The sequence below is a fragment of the Photinus pyralis genome, unplaced genomic scaffold, assembly GCF_008802855.1.
Source record: "Photinus pyralis isolate 1611_PpyrPB1 unplaced genomic scaffold, Ppyr1.3 Ppyr1.4_LG7, whole genome shotgun sequence".
Lineage (NCBI taxonomy): Eukaryota > Metazoa > Arthropoda > Insecta > Coleoptera > Lampyridae > Photinus > Photinus pyralis.
In genome coordinates this window covers 19,148,864-19,169,286 of record NW_022170738.1, presented here as the reverse complement: position 1 = coordinate 19,169,286, position 20,423 = coordinate 19,148,864, and the positions used below count along the sequence as shown (strand labels likewise).

At 37.2% G+C, this 20,423-nt stretch overlaps 3 protein-coding genes across 11 annotated transcripts in view; 1 reads left to right on the top strand and 2 right to left on the bottom strand.

Moving 5' to 3' along the window:
• The window catches only part of LOC116176751 (serine-arginine protein 55-like), a 25,640-nt gene extending 5,970 nt beyond the window's left edge, over window positions 1–19,670 (bottom strand). Inside the window, exons 1-5 of one of the 9 annotated variants that reach the window (XR_004146502.1) lie at window positions 18,663–19,670; window positions 18,172–18,342; window positions 17,759–18,017; window positions 11,491–11,765; window positions 6,621–8,665 (exon numbers count right to left, since the gene is read on the bottom strand). Coding sequence is in view for 3 of the 9 variants with exons in the window: in XM_031495511.1 (XP_031351371.1) it covers window positions 18,698–19,567 (870 nt within the window). In the remaining 6 variants the exon portion in view is untranslated. The other 8 variants (XR_004146503.1, XR_004146506.1, XR_004146501.1 and 5 more) reach the window with 8 other exon arrangements.
• Window positions 43–1,379, top strand: LOC116176750 (putative nuclease HARBI1). The gene is made up of 3 exons (XM_031495510.1): window positions 43–236; window positions 314–503; window positions 552–1,379. The coding sequence occupies exons 1-3, from the start codon at window positions 219–221 to the stop codon at window positions 1,364–1,366; spliced, it is 1,023 nt and encodes a 340-aa protein (XP_031351370.1). The 5' UTR covers window positions 43–218; the 3' UTR covers window positions 1,367–1,379.
• Window positions 1,402–2,399, bottom strand: LOC116176752. The gene is made up of 3 exons (XM_031495514.1): window positions 2,186–2,399; window positions 1,883–2,127; window positions 1,402–1,832 (listed from the first exon to the last, which is right to left on the bottom strand). Exons 1-3 carry the CDS (start codon window positions 2,286–2,288, stop codon window positions 1,422–1,424), a joined length of 759 nt encoding a protein of 252 aa, XP_031351374.1. The 5' UTR covers window positions 2,289–2,399; the 3' UTR covers window positions 1,402–1,421.
• Window positions 19,671–20,423: the final 753 nt, after the last annotated feature.

Genomic DNA, 20,423 nt, shown 5'->3' with positions numbered 1-20,423 from the left:
AGGCGCTTTCTTTCGGCTACTTCGCAATCATGATTTTAAAATCATGATTCTTACAATCACGATTTACGAAAGAACGCGCGAATTCTAATCTGTCAAAGTATTATGGTTATGTTTAATTTGAATTTGAATTATGTCAAAATAATTGATATACCGTATAGAAGTTTTTTTGTGTAGTTTGAGTTATTATATGTGAGATTTGCATCTGCTCTGTTGCAAAAATGGAAAAATTAGTGTTGGTAAGTAGTTCATCGTTTTTTAAATGTGTTCTTTAGTACTTGAGTAGAGATTCAGTGCATGTAGATATTGATTATAGATGGAACTGTCCCGTTCGCTCAGTCCTCTAATATCTGCATCTTCTTCATCTGATGATGACATAAATATAACTACCCAACGAAGGAAACGGATACGAATAATGCACTACATGGATACAATTACTTCATATTCAGATGAAGAGTTCAAACAACATTTCCGCTTAAAAAGAGAGACAGCATTAAAATTAATTGGTATTCACACCTCTATTCCTTTTCCATACTTTATACTTGATCTTTTAGAGTTATATCGCTCCAGTATTAAAGCCTATAAAGGAGGATGGAACCATATTACGGCCGAAAAAGCCATTTATATCACAATTTGGTATTTGTCTAATATGGAGACATTTCGTCAAATATCTGATAGGTTCGACGTGACTTTGAGTTGTGCACATCATGTAATTAACGTAGTACTTGACTTTCTTGTTAACAATAGTTCCAAATTTATAAAATGGCCATCAGAGCAAGAAGCCAAAGAAGAGGCGTATTATTTTGAAAAAAAAAAAGGTATCGCCAATGTTATAGGGGCAATTGATGGCTGCCATATAAAAATACATAGACCTGTTATTCACGAACAAGATTATGTGAATAGAAAAGGTTATCATAGCATAATATTACAGGGTGTGGTTGATTCAAAGATGAAGTTCATAGATATTTCAACTGGTCATCCTGGATCAGTCCACGATGCGAGAGTTCTTAGAAAAAGTTACATGTATAATGCAGCAGTTGAAAACTATCAGACTACGTTTTTTAATAAGTACCGCCTAGTGGGCGATTCTGCGTATCCCTCACTAAAATGGCTTGTGGTTCCTTATAAGGATAATGGGCATCTTAGTGATGAACAAAGGGATTATAACTACAGGCATTCTGTAACTAGGATTATAGTGGAGCATGCTTTTGGAGCATTGAAAGGAAGATTTAGAAGATTAAGATATTTTGAAAATTTAAAGCTAACATTTATCATAAAATGTGTTGTTGCCGCATGTGTTCTGCACAATATATGTTTAATGGGTAATGACATTACCGAAAAAATCTATGATGACGAAATAAATGAGTAACTTTTATTAAATATGTTTAAACCAACGTGAATACTGTAATAAAATAACTAATAATCTATGTACTGTCTGTCCCTTGTAACTTTTCTAAAATTTCTTTCAATAATTCTGTCTTTGATTTTTCCACTTCTAACTTTTGTCTTTCCATTTCCATTCTTTCTTCATGCCTTCTTTGTTTGGCTAACATATAATATTCATTACTTCCACTTCTTCTTTTCGAAGTTTGAGGTGTATTTCCTAATGTATGCTCTGCATGTTGTTGTGTTTGGGTTTGGTTTACTACACCGACTTCAACACTTAATACATCAGAGTTATTTGATGGTTTATCACCTAATATATCGTCAAGTGACTGAAAATACTTGTAGGACTGAGTCCCACGTCCGGATTTCTTTGGTCCCTTGTTATCTTTTATGGACCTATAAACTCGGACCAAATTAATCCACTTCCGTTCAATTTTGGCAGCAGTTCTCTAAAATTAAGTTTTCTTATCTCCTTGTTAGGCAAAACACAATATGTTACCTTGTAATCATAGGCACACATTTTTTCAGAAATAATATCCCATACAAATTTTTTTTTTTTGGCATGTGTAAAATCCTCCAAATGATCCGCATACAACGATATTAATAATTGGGTTTCTTGTTCGGACCAAACTCCATCCACCACATTGTCAACCTGTATACTTTCTATATCCCTCAAGGGCATTTCTGCGTTTTCTTTCATTCTGCTCTTATACCGAGCAAATAACTTTGTAGCATAAGTAACATCTGAGTATTTTCATTTGATAGTTGAATAAGCTTAGTATATTTTTTACAGTTCTCTTACCTGTACTTGCACGATGATGCTCCTCTTCACTTAAATGTATTGTGAACGTTAATTTATTTTCGGGGTCATAAAAATCCAACCGTTTTCTATCAGAATAATTCATACTTAACGAATTAAATCAGGATAAGAATTTGAGGAAGTTGTTTTTGACGACTAACCTGACATTAGCAATTCGTTATCCGTAACTAATCATAAAAATTTTATGTTCATTTTGTTCACAATTTTAGCAATCATGATTATACAATCACATTTCGAAAGAACGTGATTTGGCAATCAAAACGCGTTTGGATCACCGAAAGAAAGCGCCTTGTTTTACAATAACGAACACGAATGCAGTATTGTTGGCGCTGCTGGGGGCTTGCTAAGGTTTGTATGCGCCGTTCCACCCCGTTGTCACGCTGATGCACACCATTTATTAGAGTTGCCAACCGCGCAACATTACAAGAAGGGAAAGCGGTTTGCGCGTCTCGGAGACCAATAAACTAACAATTTTCGTATATAGTCATGTGGGATATATAACTGCAGTGACCACATTAGTTATGACACTAATGCTGGGACTATTCTGGAACTCAACTATTCAACTATAGGGTGGGAATTCCCGCACGAGGGCCCATACTTCTACCTTTTCCAGGCGCGTAACTCTGCTAAGACAAAAATTCGTGGGTTTTGAATTTATGTGCGATATGAGTTATATCACAATTTACTAATTTCTACACGTTCCGTGGTTTTATAATTTGAATCAAACATTGTACCCCAACCAATTCTTTGTTTTTACTTGCTTTGTGTATGTAATTTATATTTATCATGCTTTATTATCAACCATTTAATGAAACTAATTACCTTGCACATTGACCACATTTTCAATATTAGTTATAAAGTCACTAAATATAGAAAGTACCGCAATCCATTGGGCTCGTGTTAGAGAGAGAACGCATGATTTTTGCCCAAAAATGGCGGAAGTTACCAGATTCTAGTAACTTTAATGTTAGGGATTGTTCCACCTGTTTGGAGGTATCTGTATATATTTTTCTTTATTCATTGATATTTTTATAAAACATGACAGTACTATGAAGTTAGGTTATAAAAAATGACAGCTATTCAGATTTTATTTGTCAATTTTTTAAGTGGCAAGCGAAAATTCTGCCCAAAAAATGGCGGGATGATTGGCGGTACTTTTTCTATATCGTAGTGACTTTAATTAGTTATTCGAGATTATAAATAATTAATTGACTAAAGAGGCTTCTTAGAGGCTTCTATACCCGTCGCTTAGTTTCTCAGGGGCCTGCGGGGTGTAGATTTAGAGTAGTGAGGAGGCGGTACTGTAATTCGCAATATCGTTTCCCTCCGTACATTTTCGTATGTAGGTACGCATCTTTGCCTTCCCGTTCCGCGCACACAATATTCAGATTCACTATAATCAACACCTAATTTAGGTGTTGTTGCTATAATCAGCATCAGAGGCGCATTCTCCTTGACTAGAACAATGGGCGACTGTAGAAAAGAAAAGGTGAGCTAAGGCCACGTATGAAAGAGGTACCTAACAAAATCCAATTTTGATGTAGCACACAGCGCCCGCGCCGCGCGGTAAGCAAAAATGACAAACTGATCTAATTACATTTCGTTCATGGGTAAAATTGTTCGAGTAAAAATGTTATAAAACGGAGGTGTATGGGCAAAAACCGACGTGTAAGTCGTAGTACTGACCAAACTGATTGGTTTTTACCACCCGCACGTGTAAGGGCATTGGGATAAAAAATGATTCCCCACTTTTGACGAAAATACACGTTTTGAAGCACCAGGAATCCGAATCAAACAAAATCTCGATGATGTCGGTCCGTCTGTACGCTCATTTCCGGCAAAACGCCTGAACCGATTGGGACCAAATTTAGTACACCATACACCAGGCATGTGAAACACGCGGGCCACATGCGGCCCCCCGTTCTGAAACCTCTGCGGCCCATCACGATTTTTATAAATTATAAAATTTAGTTGTACCTACTGTGTGTCCTATTTTGGTTGAGACTTGAGACTGCAGTGTATCTCAGCTGTTTTTAGAGATAGACTTACGGTTTTGTGAAACGTATAATACCACAAATACAGTAAATCTAGCTGCGTTAGATTCTGAGATACAAGGTGAAAACGAAAAGTTTCTGAGATTTGACCCAAAGTTGGTATTTAGTAAATGCAACACTATGTATATCTTAACTTCAATTTCTTATCATTCCTTTTCCTGATTACATTGATGTATCACAACCTATTTTTTTTTTAATTTTAGCAGCACTTTCCTAATAAAATTTTGCTAGAATTTTACAGTTGCAGCGTTCGGGCCGTGTCTGTTTACTGGTACATAATAAACTTTTTTTAATTGCTGTGAATGGATTTTACCAAAGTCTAGGATTGTATCGAATTTGTTTTGCTACTATTTTTTTTGTTTAAGATCTACGACCCTTTGAATATTGTCTAAAATAGCAATTCTTTATCGCTCTGTATCGTATGATTTAAAGTGACTATTTAAAATACAATTCGATACAATCCTAGATCTCACCTTTATAAACATCAAAATCACTTAATTTTAGCAATATTACGTTTCGTTTAAGAATAAACAGGCACGGCGCGAAACACTTTTACATAGGGTTTTTGCGCTGGTATAGAAGCCTCTTAAAATAATTACCTACTCAAAATGCAGACTTATTAAAATACGAATTATACTATGACGCCATTATAATACCTACAGGGTGATTCCTATAGTACCTGCCACCGTTTGGGAGCGTGTAGGTGGTGCGTAGGGGAGTATTTTGATATAGGACACTTGGGGTCGGAAATCTAAATTAAGGGTGCCAGAGCCAAATTTACCTTCTGGAATTTCGCGCCTGTAGGTAGGCAACCCAACCGGCCGGCGGTGCACACGGAGCGATCTCAGGCGGCGATGTGTGGCTGACACTTGATCAGAATTTTGTTTAAACCCACGAAATCCCGTCTGCAACGACGCGTATCAAGTGAATAAACACTATGGCAATAGTATAATAATAGTTGGCTAGATGTAGGAAGTGCATTGAGAACAACGGTGGCCACGTTGAACACTTGTAAACGTTATTGCTTTTGACTGTCGTTTTCCCTCCTTCCCTCCCATGTCGCTTCCTCGCGCTAACTCGCTCTGCATCGCTCCGCGCGAAACGTCGGTCGGTTGGGTTGCCTACATACAGGCGTGAAATTCCAGAAGATAAATTTGGTTCTGGCGCCCTTATTTTAGATTTCCGACCCCAAGTGTCCTATATCAAAATACTCCCCTAGGCACCCCCTATACGCTCCCAAACGGTGGCAGGTACTATAGGAATCACCCTGTATATTCTTTCCTACCGTAGTTTAATCATTGAATTTAATAGTTATAAATTCAATGGTTTAATTACTCGCGTTGTCTACAAGAACGTAAGTGGGCCCTGTCTTAGTAATGTCTGATCACGTGGCATTTTTAGATTTCAAATTTACGCGGGATCTGGTTAGTTTTTGACGGGAAGAGCCATTTTAAACGTTGCCGGGATGGATTTTATTTCCGTGTGTTATTACCGTAGAACTTTAAAGGGTTAAGTACACTACCTACGAGTAAAAAATAAGAGAGAATGTAACGGTGGTAGGAAATAGCATAGCACGCCATTATATTACTTCCTTTGCGCTGGTCAGTTATGTCCACTTATCATAAAACATCAGAAAAGACGATGTCAGTTTGATTTATACGCCACTGCCAATGATAACGCATTTCCCCCCACTCTTAAAACTTAATTTTTATCCATTTTAATGCAAGTTCTCTCCTATTATTTTTTACTGGTAGGTTAGGCTCTTATCCAAATCGATCCCTCAACCTGATCGCTAAGAGAATAAATGTGCCACACCCCTAACCTCTCCGACCGCAGTTAGGGACATTATCTATATACACTACTATGTCTAAGATAAGGATGCTATCATGGCGATCTCCGAAACCATACAAGATACGACGATGGTCAAATTAGGGACAAGTTGCGCAATTAAACAATTATCATCCTTTAAAGAAAACCAGCAATCACCGATTAAAATAGAAACCACCTTCACATTGCCACTTTTTGAGCTCTACAAGAGACCGTTGAGATTTTCAATAAATTTAGTTTCGAAGAAATCTTCCACTTTATTTTTTGATATGGCCCGTAAAAAAGTACATATTGTTTGAGTGGCATTGTCACACACACAAAAAAACACAAGTTGGAAACTGTTGATTTCAACAGAATGGTGCCACTGCGGACAACGGCGCCTACTCGTGCGAGAATACCTATTAAAGTTGCTGGAAAATGATAAAGTTATCAGATAGGTATTACCATTCAATGGTATTACTCAACCAACAGTTGGGAAAATATAGATTAAAACTCAAATGGTGGGTATTACTTCTTACAAATTATATAAAATTGACTTTAAGCTGTAAAAGGTTTTTTATTCAGATCAAAACGTACGTATTCAAACATAGTACTTAATGCTATAACGTCACAAAATGTATTGTTTTCGTTCGTGCCGTTCTTGCCAAGAGTGACACCCAAGTACAAAACAGCATAGTTTTTCTTCGGTATAAGACAGACAATTTGTGAACCTTGCGTCGTCGAAATGCAACAAATTCCATTACTTCTCTTAATTTTAATTATCTTGCCGGCTTATCCACAATCATAGACAGTTTCAGGAATATTTCATAATACAGATGCGATTCATCCTTTTTAAGGATTTTTAACAAAATTCCCTTTTGCTTTTTGGTGGGCGGAGAACATACTCTTCCTACTTAACCAGGCACTAAAGATAGCAACAGTAGAAAATGCAGGCGGCTATCAACAAAAATCGTATGTACTACTTCTCCAATGCAAGTCTTTTGATGCAGTATTTTCCACACGCTGGAATGGAACCAGTTCCAAAGGTGGAAAAACTATGCTATTTGAACAAAGAAGTGTTAAATTAAGGCTAGTGCTTACTCTTAGGGTTCGTGCTCTTTACAAATACTAGTGTGTAGAAGCGACAAAGTTAAGGGTGCAAATTTAAGTCGATTTTTTTCAGCCATCACCTACATTAGCTCTCATAGGGTAAACAATTTTGTTCGAAATTAAGTCAAATGTTTATTTACCCCATGATTTATATCCATTCAACTCTATACTAACTGAAAAGGGCGCAACGTTACTACAAGCGAGACATTTTTGTGGGTATGCAACCCACAATGTGGCAGTATTACTATCTTCATTTAGCATACATAATATAACAACCAGTCTGTCCTTTTCTCGCGCCCTTCCTCAACCGTGTGCATACGTTTGTAAGCCTTGAAACTGTTCCGGTTAGTATAAGTTCAATGTTTATATTAATTGTTACTTTCTTTGTTTAATTCTATTTCACAACTTTTAATTATCACATTTCATTTTTTGTATCTATTGTCAAAATAATGGCACTTTGAAACAAAGTGAGTCTTTTCACAAGCTGCATCTCCGCTCCTAAAATTGTAGACCTGGGTTGTTTTCTTTACCAGATTTCAAAATGTTCAAAGGACAGTTTCGTAGTTCCTATTAATCAAATTTCTTCAATTTTGATTTGAGCCATGTCGTTCAAAGTTTTTGTACAGCACATAAACCGTGACCTAATAGGATCAATTTTATGCAACTTTTGACTCTGGCACACCTCCATGACATTACAAATGTTATAATAGTTATTAGGTATCATTCCATTTCACTTTTTGGAAAGTGTGGTCTTCCAAAACTGGTTTTCAATGTAATTTTTAACAAAAAATAAAATAAATGAGTACTTAGTTGTACATCCAGAACCGGTAACATAATGCAATAATTGATAGAAGTTGCAAGAGCAGCACATGGCATACATGTCATTGCTGAACCTTGCCCATTCTAATTGAATAAAGGCATTTATTATTATTATTAATAGCACAACATTAATTAAACTACAAAGACCTTACCTCATTATGTAGTAATACTCCATTAAACAATGGGCGATATTTAGAGAACGAATCTGTCTCCTCCCCAGATTTCACTAGTAAAGTAAAGGCGACGATAAACAATGCTTTCTCCCCACCCCTGAGACTGTCGCCTTTTGGCCACGAGGTCTCTACAACAAAGCTCTTAGACCGCATCAATTTGATGTACAACTCTTGTATTATATTATCCAAAAAGCTATACATATTTTGATCCATCACATTGAGAAGCTGAACGGCATCAATCAGTGTGTTGCATGGAAGTCGTTTGCGCAACCCTACCGCGCAAGTTACACCTTTCTCTCTCCTTTCGTCCATCTTATCTGTTTTGAGCGGCAAAGTTACACAATATGGTTAGGGATGATCGCTTAAGACTGTGGGATCGAACGTTCCTGTGCTGCCTCACTTGGTAACAGAACGTATACTCCACCAACCACCGCCACCTTTAAGATTTACGACCTTAGGAATGAACGGACAGATTCCACCCTCTGTTCTAATATAGGAATCTGGAAAATACCAGAATTGCATGAGAAAGAGTACTCGCAGTATAACATAGGTCCGTGCAATGATTATATTTACAGTAATGCAACACTTACTACTCGTTAGTTAACACCTAAAGTAATTATAACTCCTGGTGATTACTGTCAGAGCAAAAACTATGTAGCCTTGACTTGATAAAAACAAAAATAAGCAATCATCTGATTTGAATCGGGATGGTATCATATGCAAACATGGTGTTTAAACAATTTAGTTCCCGTTGAGAATCATGTCTTTTTTCTTATTTCTGTCGCTAGCTAAAGCGAAGAAAAAAAACCGAAATTTTATTGATCAGGCTTACAAAGATTTAAAAAAACTGATAGAATTAAACAGCCTTTCATTGGATACTAAGCCCATTCAAATCAGCAAAAGTTTATTTTTTCTTTAGCCTTAAACTCAAGTCTACAGATCTACAATTTGCGCAGAAGTAATGTAAGTTGTACACTTAACATACTAAACTAGTAAGACCCATAACCAAAAATATGTTGGGTGTAGGTAGCACAAATACTACATCTTCGATTAGACAACCCCAAATTATACCAAGAAAAATGTTAGTATCTAGGTAAACAGTGCACCTAAAATTTTAATCATAATTTTTCCTTCCTGGAAAAATCAGTACCGGATTATGGTACAGGCAAACAGCACAGCTACTCAGGGCGCCGATTTTGGGTATCGCCAAACTAGTATTAATCGTGTTCAATAGTGTGTGATTGGGGAGGGGGGTTCGCTCTAACAGTGTCTGCAAGTGTGGTGGAGTTTCAAAATCACTTCAATGTCCCTTTATTCACTTAAATTATGTAGTCACGACTAAAACCACAGTCAACATGTACTGAGAAGTGATGAAAATGTTTCTTATTTCGTACTTCCAATATCCAAGCAAACGCCTTCCATGAAAAATGCGCTAAAATATTTAAAAAGCTGTTAAGAGAAGGGGGCGGTGTAATTAGCTTAAAAAGCGAGGAACACTGACTTTGGGGGTTGTTAAAAATTAAACAATCATGTGAGGCGAGATAATGGCACGGAATAGGATGTTACATTCCTCAAAATTCGTCACTGCATTTCAAAATTTAAAAAGAAATGCCATGCATTATGCAAGCGGGATTGAGATTAACAGATGCATAGGCGTAAGAAGTACTTGAACTGGTAAAAAATGTACCTGGATGGGAAATAAGATTTCTACATGAAGCATCTTTGTCATCAAAATATACACAAAATGGCAGGATCAGCGTTGAGACCCCTCTTGCGAGCTTTAAATCGACATATAATTTTTGTGAAACTATTGGAGCCTGCCAATTTGCGAAATATCGCATTCTGTACTTTCATCAGTATGGAATTGTCCGAGGGAAAGAGCTCGTTCAAAAGATGTGATCGTGATGCCAACCCCTTCCAAGACACTACCGTAATCCCGCTTTTCAAAAAGTCATATCTTCCCAAGCGAAATGATCTGTTACGCCTTTGAAGTCAACAGGTATACCAGTTTGATGGAAATGTGATGTAGTAGTTGTAAACGACAGCCTTACAGAGGGAGGCGAATTTAACAAGAGTGGGAAAGTCTTTTAGGTCAAATCACTGTTTACTTTTTTTTCAATTTCTTGAACCACTTTTTCCAAATAAACAGAGTATATATGTCGTAGTCTTTTAGTGAAATCCATCATTTCACGAAACGCCTAGTCCGAGGCCTAGTCATTTAGTGAAACGCTGAAAATTTGTACGTGTGGGGTAATTTCCCTTCCCCTTCTAGATCGATAAGGATACCATTATTATCGATTTCCAATGGGAACGGAATCCAATCGCTTGGCCCTGGAAAGTACACTGTGCCACAGTTTCATATAAATGACTAGGCGTTTCGTGAAATGACGGATTTCACTAAAAGACTACGACATATACATTTCGAATTGTTTGCTTAACTACCACGACACATAGGTACACACCTTCCATTTTTCAAAAACTCGCAACTCTAAATCACACTTTTTTTCGTATTCTCTGTGAAGTTTAGCATATGGAAGTTTTATGAAAAAAAAAAATTATTCCCATTCAAAGTTAAAACCAGTTGTCAGGTAAACTCCCGACTTGACTTTCCGACTACCTACTTTTAGAGTCATTGCAATTACCTTTGGTCATAATAGTATAACAATTTAGAAAATGCCCTCTAGCGCCTTTATTTTGAACCCGACGCAAAAAGTGTAGAAGCCTTTTTTGTAATTAACATTTTTTACTCTGATGCTCACTTTTAGAGAAAAATGCAAATTTAGAAAAATAAAATAAATAGTTTAACTTTTCAATTCAAAACTTCTCGAAAACAAAGGAAATTTTTTCAAGCCGTTATGGCTCTTTCAAACTTTTGACACCCTCAACAACCATGAAGATGGTTATGGATCAAAACCAAAATAGGACATTTTCGATTCCCCATACCACCCTATATGCAACCCTAATTTCGTCCAAATCGGTTCAGGGTTTTTTTAGTTATCGTGGTCACAAAAAACGAACCACATACATACACATTCACCCTCAGACGTCAAGCTAAGAATCACTTTTTTGGGGTCCTTGTGCTTCAAAACGTCTAGAAAACGCAATATCAGTGTATCTCAGAAACAAATGTAACTACATAGATTGATTCTGTTTGTGGTATTAAAATTTTCACAGAAAAATGGCAAACGGTCGCGAAAGCCGCAAGTCTTTATATTTAAAAACAGCTGATATACAATGCAGTCTCAAGTTTTGTAAGTAACGTTTGTAAACTCCACCGCCGCAGCGCTGCGGTCGGCATTTAGCGCATGCGCAACCGTGTACTTACATCTGACAAGAAGTCACAGGCCGCGTTATGGAATAATTATGTCGTTAAAATGGCGCCACCGATTGAAAATCCCGCTTTGAAGTGGGTGTTGTAATTTTTTGCCTTTTTCAAGTCGACGGGGTTTCAGCCAAAGCTACTCTGCCAACCAACCCACCTTACATTGACAAACATCCTTGCCCGAACTTGAATTCAAACCAGGGAGCAGTCGAGCTTCCACTCCATTACCGCCACACAGGTCGTTTTTCGTTTTCTCAGCAGAAAAACTTTGAAATCCGCTGAAAATCACCGCCAAATCAGTAAAGTTATCGGAAAAATATGAGAGGACAGAATGGTTGGAACTTAATTAATGCACATGTGGTTCTGATAAAAAGGTACAGGTATTTTACTAAGCGTAAGCGGAGACACGTTCCGTCGAAGCTGGCATTATTGTCGATTGTAATTGGTGGTTTATATGAAAGTTCATACAGAAGATTATTTTACGGTGGAAGTGCTGGATCTTTTAAATAAAACAGACAATCAGTCCAATTCTGTAACTTAAAATAATCTTAGCAACTTGCTAATAGTGAAGGTAATTGCTAGATGAGCAATATTTGTTAAAAGTGGTATTCTGTACCTACTGACAAACTTAGCAATGTTGCCTAAAATTTTAACAATTCAATTGCTTGACCCTAGCAATAGGTAAAGTGCTGTTGTTAAGTCTTAGCAAGTGTATTTCACCCGCTCCAATATGGCAGGTGGTTGGTTTAAATACGAATTTTTAAACGCTGTTGAAGATTCAATTCTTATCATAATTCATCTAGTTTTTAATATCGTTTGGAGCAGTTCTTTCATGAACTAACATGGCATTTTTAGCGCATTTTCCAAAGAAGTTGGGTGCGCTACTGAAGCCATTTTCTCTGTCCGTCTGTCCGAGGCCTTAACTACTCCTACAGTTCAAGATATTTAATTCATTCTTTTTGCATTCGGTAGCGTATAACTCTGGCATCTGAACCAAGCAAAATCTTGACCATTAAACGGCGCAATGTCAACTTTCCTATTTATAGAGATATTTTTTTGAAATTTTAAACATAGATGTCTCTAGTAAAGATAAGCATATCGCATATTGTAAACATCAGATGTGGACATGGGCAAACTGCCAAATTTCTTATTTATAGAGAAATTTTAACAACAGATGCTTCCAGGAAAGATAATCGTATTGGGCACCTGAACCAAGAAAAATAGTAACAATTACACTGCGCATCCGCATTATGTCCCTTCAGTGACCTTTTCGGAACTACTGATCAATGCATGATACTACAAAGTTGTAGTATCATGTGATCAATGCATGGAAAATGCGATAAAGTTAATCGTCTTAGGGCGAAAACTTTTTTACTTGTTTTCTAATTTGCCCACAATTAGGGAATGTTGCTTCCATGTTGTTCTAGCACCACGCTGTTTGGTATCTGTATTTTCCATGGCGAGCAAATACAAATTACAAGTCGCACGTCACTTTTAAAGTCACCAAGGCGTCTATCGGTTAAACTTAAATCAAAAATACAACTAACCTTACAATTAAAAAGTTTAAACAGTTGTGAATTTAGGTGGTAAGAGTTCAGTAATGCGTCTAATTTTACGCCCAGTGACAACACTCTGTTACTAAGTTCTAACTAGTTCGTAGCAATTTGACGAAGTGTAGGAATATTAGCGATATTGCTCAAGTTGGTAGTTAAAGAATGACAAATTTGTTATCATTGCTCATAATATTGCTAGAATTTTGTGTGAGCAATGTTGCTATAGTTAGCAATATTGCAAACTTGTTAGTTACAGAATTGGACTGAATGTATTAACGGGGCTTGTTTGATTGCTTGCTAGTAATGGTTGGAGAGCGTTGCGTTTGCCCTATTTATTTGGTTTGAGAAGTATTTCGTCGTGATCATAATAAGTTGCATAATCGTACTGAAAGATTGAAGTTTGAACGACCTAAAGTGCTTTAGTTAAAGTTTATGAGAGGAGTTAACGCGTTTTGTCCGTATATTTTGGGAAAAGGTTTAGTACAATTAGTAGGCTGGGAGGAACGAAACAGTTGTTGCATAGTGAAGCCTCCTGACCAAGTCCTTTAATTCAACAAGCAATTTTTTATTTGTCTGTCGAACGCTTGCGTGCGTGGTATGTGTAAAAAAGGCTCTAAATGTTTTTTTTCTTGCAGCATTGTTGCTTTAATTTTTGCGATGAATTAACTATGTGTTTAATTGAGCCCACTGTGCAACCCATATAGTTCTCATGTCTAGATTTTTCTATTCGTGCGTTCCACTGCCTGCATAACCGCACAAAGATAATCTGGGTTCTACTTTAGTCCTATAATAATAACTCCTTTCATCTCATGTTTTTGAAAATGTAAATGTTCCGTCTCATTTGCGCCGTTCGCGTTGTCAAATAATGTGCCAAATAAATGTGTTGTGCGGCTGAAGTAACCTTGTGTTAATTCTCAAGTGATGTTAAAAAATTCCTTTCCTTCTTATCAAGGTGCATTGGGTTGCACAAACACAGGGCAAACTAAGGCGCTGGATCAGAGTATGCTCGGTCCAGTCCAACTTGGATGGATAATTCTGCTCGAAATCCATGGCGGGCGGTTTTTTGAAATAGTTCTTGACGGAAGTGACATTTGCACCCAAGAAACCGTGCGCATAGAAACTATATTGAAAATCCCATTAAGAAATATACTAATTTCACTTTGGAGATTACACTGCTACATTGGCTCATATGAAATAAACGGCGTTTAAAGCGGATCTAGAAAAGCTTTCAGATGAGGTCCTTTAACCACGAGAACAAGATTTAAAAAAAATTTATGTATGTGCTTCTTGTCGATACAGGTCGCAATTTGGACGCCATCAAGTTGAAATTTGGAGTGTAGTTAGTTAGCCCTCGCGGAGATCCGGAACCTCACTCGGGAAATCGTTGATGGCTGTGCCCTCGAGTATATAGGGTGTTCACTGGAAAATTGAATGTATTGATACGAGAAAAAAAGTCACTTTATGACGGTGTAATTATTAACTCTGGTAGGCGCTGGTCGTCTGTTATGATTTTAGGGCAATTGTGCAAAGTTTGAACCGAATCGGTCCAAGCCTTTGTTAGTTATTGTATTCACAGACAGACCAACACCATCGACTCCTCTAAAAAGTTTGCATCCCTTTGATCTGCCGCTTAATAAAATTGAATATATCAACAAACCTACAGTCGGAGGACAAAATGAATTTTCGGGCAAGTGAAGAACTCGGAAGTCCTACACGAAGTACCTTACCCTTTTAAGCCAAAATGTGCAAGACAGCAGAGGTACTGTTACGACTACATACAATCAACTTCCAATAAGTCGAACATTAACTCGAATGATTTTCAATCCTCTTGGAAAAAATGAAGTCAAAAAAATAACCCCACATAACTCAAAATCAATTTGCTCTCCAAAAGTTGAAGTTTACCTATGTATCTCGAAGCTCTCTCAAACGATCTTTGTAAGTTGAAGCCTAGGTGTACAGGTCGCAATGTGTCTTGTGAGTCATATTCGGTCCAGCGTCTGTCTGCTCTCATAGTATCCCCACTGTTACCTCTGTAAGTCGTATTTAAGCCAGAAAGACTTCTAGAATTTGAACTGCGCCTATTGTTTGCTTATCTACGGTTGAATAAGAGTTAAATCATTTTTATCGCATTTTTTAAGAATGCAAACAAATGCGCTGTTGCAGCCTATACATTGACGGTGTGCCAGAGGACCATTAAAGTTCGCTGCCTTAATTAAGGGAGGCGGGCCCCCATTATTTCCTAAGATGCTGTTTTTGAAAGAAAAACGTGCATAACTTTTACAAGCGACAACTGATTGGTCTCAGAATTTTAGATTAAAATATATAAAGGGTGTTCCAATAAAAAAAAGGGAGGCCCGATAATTTTTTTTACCACACTCCGTATACTTGTTTTGAAAAGAGCAAATTATTCAACAGTCATTATAAAGAAAATTGTTTTTAATAAACATTTTCTGTATAATCTCTTTTAATTAAAAAAATTTAATGCCATCCTGAAATTTAAAATTTTGACCCAAAAAGAAAACAGGACGCCTATATTACATTTTGGTACCACTAATAATTACGAAGATACCCTACAAAAGTGTCAAAAAAGAGCATACTGTACAAAGTACAAAACAAGAACAAGTTTTTTACCTATTGTTTTTTGTTTACTGCAACTTGTCTAATACTCATCCGATTTAAAAAAAATTCTAAAATTCCAAACGTTGCACAAATGAATGCATTTGATATTTTAAACTATGACATAATGTTCAGAGACTGAAATTGTACAGATCTATTTATTTATAAAATCATCCAAATTGCGAAACGATTGAATTAATGTAATTTTATACAAAAATGTTTGAAACTTGAAAAAAATCCCATTGTAAATATACGAGTAGCAATGTGGTACATGTAACAATGCAGTAATTAGAGTAAAATTCCGATAAATTTGGATATGTTGCAAATTTTAAGAAAATGTGGGTATATGTGGCCAACCCCTCGATCACAGAGAAAAATGTTACACATTTTGAAACTACATATTGGGGTATTCCATTAATTTCAAAATGTGTCAAAAATAATTTAAATGTCCTAATTGCTAACATACGTGCCCTATGTCTTGACATAGTCATAAGCGAATTTTTGTAAGCCGATTTGACTTACTCATACGGTTATCTTTATCTTCTAATGTTGAGAGAATTCGACGACGATTTCCAATTTTAAAGTAATATTTTTGAATACAATATGTTCCACAGCACAGAATTTTCTTGGGGCAGACGATAAAAATACGCGGACTCCGAAACAAGTGAAGTTTTTATCTGAATTGCTTTTATTTTATACTGAGCAGACATGCCTTATTTGGGATTTGCACACCCTTGCAACTGAAGTTAGAGCTACTAATGTAATCACAACTGAGCTACGTAGAACAGCAAACATGTAGTGACAAAAAGTAAAACGAAAACACCAATAAATCATACTAAAATATTAAAACATCAAAGTTGGAAGGCGTTCAATATATAACGGGTGTCCCAAAATTAACGCAAGATTTGAATTTGCCGCCATTTGTGCGGTGAAGTGTTGGCAACCCTGAAAAAAAAGCAATTTGACAGCTAACAGTATAGGGTTATTAAAAATGGAGCGTTACACGATAGAACAACGTGTCTTCATTATTAAAGAATATTTCAAAAATAGTGAAAGCTTGGCGGCTGCAGTTCGAAAATTTCATACAAAATATGGTCGGAATAGTGTTTTAACTTCGTCAACTGTGAAGAGATTAATTGAAAAATTCATGGAGACTGGATCCGTTGGAGACGCCAAACACACTGGTCGTCCAAAAACAAGCCGTTCGAATGTGAACACTATTCCGACCATATTTTGTATGAAATTTTCGAACTGCAGCCGCCAAGCTTTCACTATTTTTGAAATATTCTTTAATAATGAAGACACGTTGTTCTATCGTGTAACGCTCCATTTTTAATAACCCTATACTGTTAGCTGTCAAATTGCTTTTTTTTCAGGGTTGCCAACACTTCACCGCAGAAATGGCGGCAAATTCAAATCTTGCGTTAATTTTGGGACACCCGTTATATTATTATGGTTTATTGCTGTTTTTATTTTACTCGGTGTAACTTCAACGGCCACGGCAGTTCCAGAACTCCAAACACGTAGCGTAGTATGTTCTTAAATACCAAAAAAATATTAAAATTTGCCAAGTCCTAAGATAAGCATGCAGAAACATTTAAGGGAATGCTAAAATTGCACTTTTATTTTAATGCCTTAACGATTTTTGCTATTCTATTCGGTAATCGTTTTTTTTTAGGAATCTTGACACAATATTTTTACCTGACTTATTTCATGTTACATCCTGAAAGTTGTTTTTAAAGATGGCAACTCTACCTGTATGATCTTAGAAGTATAGAATTACTTTGAAATCCTTAAAAAATGTGCAATGTGTATAGTTATGAAATCAATTACTCTGTTTATTTGGTTCATAGGTCTATCACTCACTCTTGCCCTTTGTTTCCACATAACACTCAAAAAATTGCTAAGATCAAAAATGATAACATCTTTAATTACGTCAAGTAATGTATGGAATAATGTTTAACAACACAACCTTTTTTTTTGGTGCATTCAGCTATAAACACAATTGCGAATCGATTATTTATACGTTCTGATCTACAAAACAAGGGTGGAATTTTGTAAGGTTGCCATTTAATAAAGCACTTCTTATACTACATCATTACCTTTAATTGCGTGCGTCGTTCGAAAGCGTTACTATGGTTTACGATCGATCGGTCGGCATTATGGGTGGAATGGCCATTTTGGTCGCCGACGTCGCCTTGGGAATGAAGTGGAATGGACAATTACCCTCAGGCAGTATTCGGGGGAGAATCACAACCGGCCACTTGGCAGTGTCCTGGTTCCGTATTTGAAAGGGAGTAGTACACGAGGTACAGAAGACCTGAGCCGGTGTGGGGGACCCTTGATCGACTGTGGATTGTTCTAAATGTAAAAGTTAATTAAATGAATGTAGCTGTAATTTCTTTGTCCCATCAATTATTCTTGATAGATTAAAAAGTATAAAAAGTTTAATAATAAAGAAATTACATTTTACATGACATAAAAATAATGATAAATTTAAAATACCAGCACAAACCATTTTTAAACAGGATTTGCTGACCTAAGGATTGATTGATTGCACATTTATCAATGGACATGGACGAAATTACCATCACGGGTAGGTGGGTGTATTAATGGAATGAGCACAGTCTCACTCTTCTCAATCGGTTAAGGAATAAAACCTCTTACCAAGGGTGGTAACTGTGCACTGAAACAAATTTTAAAAAAACTTAAAACAAATTTCTATTCAATCCTAATTAACGTAATAATAAACGGTGACCTTTTTATTATTTAGTTTATTCAAATGGTTACTTATATCGTTAGGTTAATCAATGTTACGTAAAATACAGTACTGAAATGGACGAGAAATTAAACAAAATAACATATCGGTTTCTTAAGTCTAATCCCAATACAAATGAATTTGTATTTCCTAAAATTTAAACACAAAGAAGGCCGAATTTTCAAGACCTTAGGTATTAGAAAGAAGTAAAATGATATCTAGCCTAAATTAATGAAAGTATATCAAACCTTAATTCAAAAGAAGATGGCAACACACATACATTTTAGTCGTTCTTGTCGGACATGTTCTCTTCCTTGCCCGCCGAACGGCTACGTGACTTGCTGCGATCCTTGCTCATCGATCGTGAACGAGAACGATCCTTAGAGTGATCGTTGGGTTTAGATGGCGAACGAGATTTGGAATGTTTGGAACGAGATCTTGAACGCGATCTTGACTTCGAACCGTCACCGTTCTTGGATCTAGAACGGGAACGGCTATTTGAACGGTGACGAGAACGAGATCGAGAATGGCTACGGCTACTGGAAGAACGTGACCGTCTGCCTCCGCCACCCCCACCGCCGCGGCGTCTATCTTCAATTAAGCGAATGCGGCGTCCATTTAGCTCGGTATCGTCTAGTTTATCCAAAGCATTTTTCATATCGGAATAAGAAGCGAATTCCACAACTCCCTCGTTGCGCTTCTGTTTATGAGCATCAGCATAAGTAACCTCGCCAGATTGGCGCATATAATCTTTTAAATCTTGCCAGCTGACGCGACTGGAAAGGTTTTCTACAATTAGGCGGTATTCGGTACGAGTTGGCGGACCGTATCTGTCATGTGATCTCATATCAGGATCTCTATTATCGCGACTCCGTCCACGCGGTGGTCCGTAACCCCGTCCGCTTCCGCGCCATTGATCTGATCCACGCGGCGTCCCTCTTGCACGCTCTACAGACACCCTTTCACCCAAAAGTTCCTTACCGTTAAGCTCGTAAACAGCGTCATCGGCGTCCCTGTAGTCGTCAAATTCGACAAACGCAAAACCATTTTTCATGGCTACTTCCTTAATTCTTCCATATTTACGGAAAAATTTCTCGATGTCGCGTTCGCGTACACGATAAGTAAGACCACCGACAAACACGCGAGTGCCCATTTCACAATTTTCTTTGGAAATTCGACTGAAAACTTAACACCTTTCGCAAGCTTCGTCAACAAGCGTGCCTGGGCGGATCGTTAAGAGTTGGCGACATTTGCGCAAGCGCGTGCCGCCATAATGTCAAAATTTAGCTTTCACGTTCGCCTATATACAAGGTGGTGCAAAACTATTCTGATGAAATAATTAATTAATTTTCGAGACCTTTAATTTAATTATAGCTATTTTTTATAGATCACGGACCTGTTACCTCTTTTTAAAAGGTCCGTGATTTAAGGTATGGTTCCTTCCATGCGGCCGCCATGCAACGCACTCCTACGCATGCTTTCAAACGTACCCCGTTCCTCCTGAGCAGACGTCGCACGCGTCAGCCGCGAACGACTACGATCGATGCGACGGTACAGCTCGAGAAGCAGTATAGCCGCAGACGTTGAGATAAAAGGCCTAAACTCCGTACAATCTGCGCATGCGAAAGAAACGTCAAAGTTGCAATGTTATTAATTAAAATGTAGGTTAGGTTATTGTTTTCATCACAAGCTGGTATCTGTTATAATGAATAAACATATTCGTAAATCGTAATGTACATTTAAACTCACAGACTTTTGACGTTGTTATATACTAAGACCCAAGCAGCAGTATAAAATCCGAAAAGGACAGTATAAGCCCCATGTTCACAAATCGTAACCCAAACCATTTGAAATACCTACCTACGCGCTCATAAACCGGACGGCTACTACGGTGATAAAACTGGAACGCTCCTACTGGCATAAATATACAAATTTGCTTTCCTACCGCCTCCAATAAGACAGCCCGATTGTAGATGACAACCGACACAAATAGGCCGTCACGTAACTTC

Coding starts and splice junctions, on each gene's coding strand:
- LOC116176752 (XM_031495514.1), bottom strand. CDS start 2,288: ATGAATTATTCTGATAGAAAACGGTTGGATTTTTATGACCCCGAAAAT. Junction 2,128..2,185: donor GCATCATCGTGCAAGTACAG/GTAAGAGAACTG, acceptor GAAAATACTCAG/ATGTTACTTATGCTACAAAG. Junction 1,833..1,882: donor TGTGTGCCTATGATTACAAG/GTAACATATTGT, acceptor ACTTAATTTTAG/AGAACTGCTGCCAAAATTGA.
- LOC116176750 (XM_031495510.1), top strand. Junction 504..551: donor GACAGCATTAAAATTAATTG/GTATTCACACCT, acceptor TTGATCTTTTAG/AGTTATATCGCTCCAGTATT.